Source organism: Manacus vitellinus, unplaced genomic scaffold, assembly GCF_001715985.3.
Source record: "Manacus vitellinus isolate BGI_N305 unplaced genomic scaffold, ASM171598v3 scaffold_57_pilon, whole genome shotgun sequence".
Lineage (NCBI taxonomy): Eukaryota > Metazoa > Chordata > Aves > Passeriformes > Pipridae > Manacus > Manacus vitellinus.
The window spans coordinates 2,691,892-2,698,050 of record NW_021940666.1 but is presented as its reverse complement, the minus strand read 5'-3'; the positions used below and the strand labels follow the sequence as shown (position 1 = coordinate 2,698,050).

The following is a 6,159-nucleotide window of genomic DNA, read 5'->3' as shown; positions in this document are numbered from 1 at the left end:
GACTAGGGGGGACTGGGAGTAGTAGGGAAGACTGGGAGCATGGGTAGCAGACTGGAAGCACTAGGGGAGATTGGGGATACAGGCTGTTGGGAGGACTGGGAGCACCACGGGGACTGGAAGCACTGGGAGAAATTGGGAGCAGTGTGGGAGGGGTACTGGAAGGACTGGAGGGAAACTGGGAGCAGTAGGGAAGACTGGGGGCAGAAGGCACTGGAAGGACTGGGAGCACTAGGGGAGACTGGGGGTACAGGCTGTGGGGAGGACTGGGAGCACTGGGGGAGACTGGGAATACTGGGAGGACTGGCAGCATTACAGGGGGACTGGAAGCACTAGGGGAGAGGGGGTACAGGGAACTGGGGGAACTGAGGGTATATGGGACTGGGAGCTCTGGGAGGACTTACAGGACTGGGGGAAACTAGAAGCACTGGGGGGGTTGGTACTATAAGGACTGGGAGCACTGGAGGGAGACTGGGAGCACTAGGGAAGGCTGGGGGCACAGGACACTGGGAGGACTGGGACCACTTGGGAGGGGACTGGGAGCATTGCAGGGGGACTGGAAGCACTAGGGGAGACTGGGGGTACAGGGGATTGGAAGGACTGGGAGCATTGGGGGGAGGCTGGGAGCACTGGGGGAGACTGGGAAGACTGGCAACGTGGGGGACTGGCAGCACTGGGTGGGAGAGACCACTGGGAGCATGAGGGGAGACTGGGGAGACTGGGAGTGCTGGAGGAAGACTGGAAGCACTAGGGGGGAAGGGGAGTACTAAGGGAGACTAGGACACAGGGGACTGAGAGCACTGGAAGAACTGGTGGCACTGGTAGGACTGGTGACAGTGGGATAATAAGGTACTGTAGCACCAGGGGTCAGGAAGCTACTGGGAGCACTGGGATAGCACCACTGGGATATAGGGAGACTTGGGGGAGGCTCTGTGACACTGGGAGAAGAGGGGCTGGGAAATGGAGGACACTGGGAGAAGACGGGCTGGGAGCACTGGAGTTGGGGGGGGAACTGGGAGCACTAGGCTTTTGGAGCATGGGGCATGCAGGGGAAGTATTGGGGGTCACTGGGTGGCACGGGGTGCCCAGGGGGCAGTGACCCGCCACCCTTTCAGCACGATGTGGAGCTGACGGACCCCCGTGGCCGGACGCCCCTGGAACTGGCCGTGTCCCTGGGCCACCTGGAGTCGGTGCGGGTGCTGCTGCGGCACAACGCCAACGTGGGCCGGGAGAACGCCAACGGATGGACGGGTACGGGGGCACCGTGGTGCCGTGGGGACACGGGGACACCGCCACAGCGGCCCCCGGGTGACCCTGCCCTGTGACCCCCAAGTGCTGCAGGAGGCCGTGAGCACGGGGGACCCCGAGATGGTGCAGCTGGTGCTCCAGTACCGCGACTACCAGCGGGCAACGCGGCGGCTCGCCGGCATCCCCGAGCTGCTCAGCAAGCTCCGGCGGGTACGGAGCCCACCACGGCCTCTGCACCCCCAAACCTCCCCAGGAACCCCCATTGACCCCATTCTTTCCCTGGGGACCCCTACCCATGACCCCACTCTTCTAGGTTGCCCTTATCCCCACCCAGGACCCCAGTAAGGACACCTATCCCTGCCCCACAGACTCCCCACTGCCCAGAAGGGACCTCCCAAGTCTTCCCAGAACTCCCCATTGACCCCACTTCTTCCCTGGGGATCCCCTGTTTGGCCTCCGCCAAAGACCCCGCTCTGATCCCACCCGAGGCCTAAGTAGGGACCCCCATCCCTTCCCTCAGGACTCCCCACCTCCCCAGTGACCTCAGCAAGGACCCCCCAAAGGTCGATTGCTAGAAACTCCCGTACTTGGTGTACCCCACTCTGTTCCCTGGGCCCCTGCTTATCCATCCCTGTGAATCTCACCTATGACCCCACCCTCCCTGATCCCCATATCCCTACCTAGGACCCAAATAGGAACTTCAGTCCCTGATCCCAGGAGTCCCCACCTCCCCAGTAACCCCAGCAGGGACCCCCAGTTCTCCCCAGAACCCCCCACTGACCCCACTCTTTGCCTGGGGATCCTGTGTTTATCCTTTTCCCCTTGCTTATCCTTCCCCGTGGACCCCCACCCATGACTCCACTCTCCCAGATCCCCATATCTCCACCTATAGGGACCCCAATCCCTGCCCCCAGGATTTCCCAGTGGACCCCAGCAGGGACCCCCCCCCAAGCTCATCATGCTCCTCATCCCTTCCAGGCGTCCGACTTCTACGTGGAGATGAAGTGGGAGTTCACCAGCTGGGGTGAGCGTGGCCGGGCTCTGTGGGGTGAGGGGCTGTGGGGTGTCCTGTGGAGCCCCCCAGGCGTGTCACTGAGGGGGTCCCCGTGCCCGCAGTGCCGCTGGTGTCCAAGGTGTGTCCCAGTGACGTGTACCGCGTGTGGAAGCGCGGCGAGAGCCTGCGGGTGGACACCACCCTGCTGGGCTTCGAGCACATGACGTGGCAGCGCGGCCGCCGCAGCTACATCTTCAAGGGGGAAGGTCAGCTCCAACCCCCTGCTCCGGGACCCCCTGGGACCGTCCTGTCACCCTGGGGATCCCCCACACCTCCGCACTATATGTCCATCCCCATAAAGACCCCAGATCCCCTATAGGGAACCCCTGGGACCCAGACACACTCTAGTCACTCCACCAGACCCCCTTGACTATAGGTACACCCCTGTAAGGACCTATCCAGACCCCCTGACTATAGGTACACCCCTGTAAGGACCTATCCGGACCCCCTGGGGCACTGGATAAACCCTGGAACCCTCCAGTCCCTCTGGGGAGCCCCCAGAAACCCCTACACTAAAAGTACATCCCCATAAGGACCTCTTGGGAACCTCCAGTCACCTGGGGAGCCCCCCAGACCCCCTACTCTATAAGTACACTCCTGTAAGTAACCCAGATCCCCTGTAGGGACTCTGGGTATGCTGAGGGACCCTCCAGTTGCCCTGGGGATCCCCCAGACCCCCTGCACCATAAATACCACCAAAGAACCTCCCAGATTACCTATAGGTACCCCCTTGGATCCCAGATACACTCATGAACCCTCCAGATGCCTCCCCAAGACCCCTGCATTATAAGTACTCCCCTTTAAGGACCCCAGATCCCCTATAGCGACCCCCTGGGACCCCAGTTCCTCCTTCCTGAGGGGACCACCTCAGGCCCTCCACACATACCAGGGACCTCAGTCCCCTGTAGGGACCTCCAATACTCACAGATCCCCTATAATGACTCCATGGGGACCCCATTTCCTTGTTCCTGAGGGGACCACTTCAGCCACTATATGTACCAGGAAACCCCAATCCCCCCATATCCCCTACAGGTACCCCTTGGGGACTCCAATTCCTCTTTCCTGAGGGGACCATCTCAGCCGCTGCATATACCAGGGACCCCAGTCTCCCGCAGAGACCCCCAGTTCCCCCAGATTCCCTATAGTGGCTCCATGAGGGCCCCATTTCCCTGTTCATGAGGGGAACACCTCAGCCCCTATATGTACCAGGAACCTCCAATTCCCCTAGATCCCCTGTAGTGACTCCATGGGGACCCCAATTCCCTCCTCCTGAGGGGACCACCTCAGCCCCTACACACACCAGGGACCCCCAGTTCCCCCAGAACCCTAAGATCTCCATGCTGAGGGGTGTCAGGGTGCCACGGGGGGCTGTGTTCTGACCCCCCTGGTGTCTCCCACAGACGAAGGGGCCGTGGTGATGGAGGTGGACCACGACAAGCAGGTGGTGTACACGGAGACACTGGCGCTGGCCCTGCACGAGCCCGACCTGCTGCTGGCAGCCATGCAGCCCACAGAGGAGCACGTGGCCGGCAGGCTCACCTCCCCCATCGTCTCCACGCACCTGGACACCCGGAATATCGCCTTCGAGAGGTGGGAAGGGCGAGGATGGCACCCTGGCGTGGCTGGAGGTGGTGACACTCGGCGGGAAGGGGCTGTTGCAGGGGGAAGCACGTGTGGAGGGGAAGGAAATGCTTATGCAAGAAGAGGGTGAGCGGCTGTGGGGACCCCCCCATGGGGACCTGACACCTTCCACCCTCCCAGGAACAAGTCTGGGATCTGGGGCTGGCGCTCGGAGAAGATGGAGGTGGTCAGCGGCTACGAGGCCAAGGTGGGCACGGAGAATGGAGGGGGACATTGGGGCACCCCGGAGCACAGGGGGCTGATGGTGTCACCCCCTCAGGTGTACAGTGCCAGTAACGTGGAGCTGGTCACCAAGACCAGGACGGAGCATCTCTCGGACCAGGACAAGTCACGCAGTAAAGGTGACAGCCCCACCAGCCAGTCGGGGGCCTGCGTGCCGCGGGGACGTGCCCACTCCTGTGCAAAGCCCGCTCCCTTCCAGGGTGGGACGTGTGTCAAGTGTGGGACACTGGGTGTGGGACAGGTGTCCCCCAGGCATGGGACAGTGTGTGGAGTGTGACACGTGATAGGTGTGGGACACTGGGTGCTGGGTGTGACGGTGTGACAGGTGTGGGTCATCCTGAGCACGGGGTGTCACCCATCAGGCACGAGGCAGTGTGTAGGATGTCACCCAAGACACTGTGGGTGTGCAGTGTAACATGTCAGCCATGGGACAGCACGTGGGGTGTCACCAGTCAGGTGTGGGACACCTGGGGGGCTGGGGTGACATGTGACAGGTGTGGGACCCCATGAGCATGGGGTGTCACCCATCAGGCACAGGACAGTGTGTAGGACACCAGGCGTGGGACACCATGGTGCAGGGTATCATCTGTCAGGAGCGGGACACTGTGGGTGTGGGGGGGTGACATATCAGGTGTGGGACACTCTGGGTGTGGAGTGTGACGTGCCAGGCGTGGGACACTGTGTGTGGTGTCACCCATCAGGTGTGGCACCCCATGCAGGGTGTGACTGGTGACAGCCTGGGCAGCCCTGGGGGTGCCCCCCCACTGCCCACACTGCACCCCTGCACCCCTCTCTCCTCCCAGGCTCCAAGACCCCCTTCCACTCCTTCCTGGGCATCGCACAGCAGCACAGCACCCACAACGGGGTGAGTGACCGGGCCAGGGGGGTTCCTGGGGAGACTGGGGGTCCCCAAAGGGGGCTGGTGGTCCCGGGGGGGCTGAGCAGTGGTAGTGTCCCCACAGGCGCCCGTGCTGCAGGCTGCCAGCCCCACCAACCCCACAGCCATCACCCCTGAGGAGTACTTCGACCCCCACTTCGACCTCGAGACCCGCAACATCGGGCGCCCCATCGAGATGTCCAGCAAGGTCCAGAGGTGAGGCCACTGTCCCGGGGGGATGGGGGTCACGGGGACATGGCAGTGGGTGTCAGGACCCACAGGGTGGTGACAGGATCCCATGGACATGACACCGGGTGTCAGGACCTATGGGGTGGTAACAGGGTCCTGGGGTATGTGGCAGAGGGGTGGTGGCACTGTCCCAGGGGCCATGACCCCTGGGGTGCTGACAGGGTCCCAGAGGCTGTGGCATGGAGTGTCAGGACCCGTAATGGGGTCCCGGGGATGTGGCACTGGGTGTCAGGGCCCATGGGGTGATGATGGGGTCCCAGGGATGTGGCACAGGTGTCAGGGCCCATAGGGGTGGTGAAACGTCCCAGGGGCTGTGACACTGGAGTGGTAACAAGATCCTGGGGGACATGACAGTGGGTGTCAGGACCCCTGGGGGCGGTGACATGGACCCCTAGGATGTGGCACTCGGTGTTAGAACCCATGACAGGGTCCCAGGGGAGGTGGCACTGGATGTCAGGATCCATGAGGGTGGTGACAGGGTCCCAGGGGCCGCGGCTCCGGGTGTGTCCCCCCGGGGGCGGTACCGCGGTCCCGGGGCAGTGTCCCCGGGGCAGTGCCGGTGAGCGGGGGCGGTGTCCCCGGCGGGTCCCCGTGCCCATGGCGGTGCCCGGGCAGGTTCAAGGCGACGCTGTGGCTGTGCGAGCAGCACCCGCTGTCGCTGGCGGAGCAGGTGACGCCCATCATCGACCTCATGGCCATCTCCAACGCCCACTTCGCCAAACTGCGCGACTTCATCACGCTCAAGCTGCCCCCCGGCTTCCCCGTCAAGATCGGTGAGGGCGGGGCTTAGTCGGGTGGGATTAATTAGGGGCAGGGCTTAATTAGGGGCGGAGCCACTGACCCCTGTACCCGCAGAGATCCCCCTGTTCCA

At 63.1% G+C, this 6,159-nt stretch overlaps 1 protein-coding gene across 1 annotated transcript in view; it reads left to right on the top strand.

The window, feature by feature from the left end:
• Window positions 1–1,115: 1,115 nt before the first annotated feature.
• The window catches only part of ANKRD13D (ankyrin repeat domain 13D), a 7,555-nt gene continuing 2,511 nt past the window's right edge, over window positions 1,116–6,159 (top strand). Inside the window, exons 1-11 of the mRNA XM_029963259.1 lie at window positions 1,116–1,248; window positions 1,331–1,455; window positions 2,224–2,269; window positions 2,362–2,505; window positions 3,700–3,889; window positions 4,061–4,127; window positions 4,200–4,281; window positions 4,966–5,027; window positions 5,125–5,255; window positions 5,904–6,061; window positions 6,144–6,153. Of these exons, the coding sequence (XP_029819119.1) occupies window positions 1,366–1,455; window positions 2,224–2,269; window positions 2,362–2,505; window positions 3,700–3,889; window positions 4,061–4,127; window positions 4,200–4,281; window positions 4,966–5,027; window positions 5,125–5,255; window positions 5,904–6,061; window positions 6,144–6,153 (980 nt within the window). The 5' untranslated portion in view covers window positions 1,116–1,248; window positions 1,331–1,365. The remainder of the gene's footprint in view (window positions 1,249–1,330; window positions 1,456–2,223; window positions 2,270–2,361; window positions 2,506–3,699; window positions 3,890–4,060; window positions 4,128–4,199; window positions 4,282–4,965; window positions 5,028–5,124; window positions 5,256–5,903; window positions 6,062–6,143; window positions 6,154–6,159) is intronic.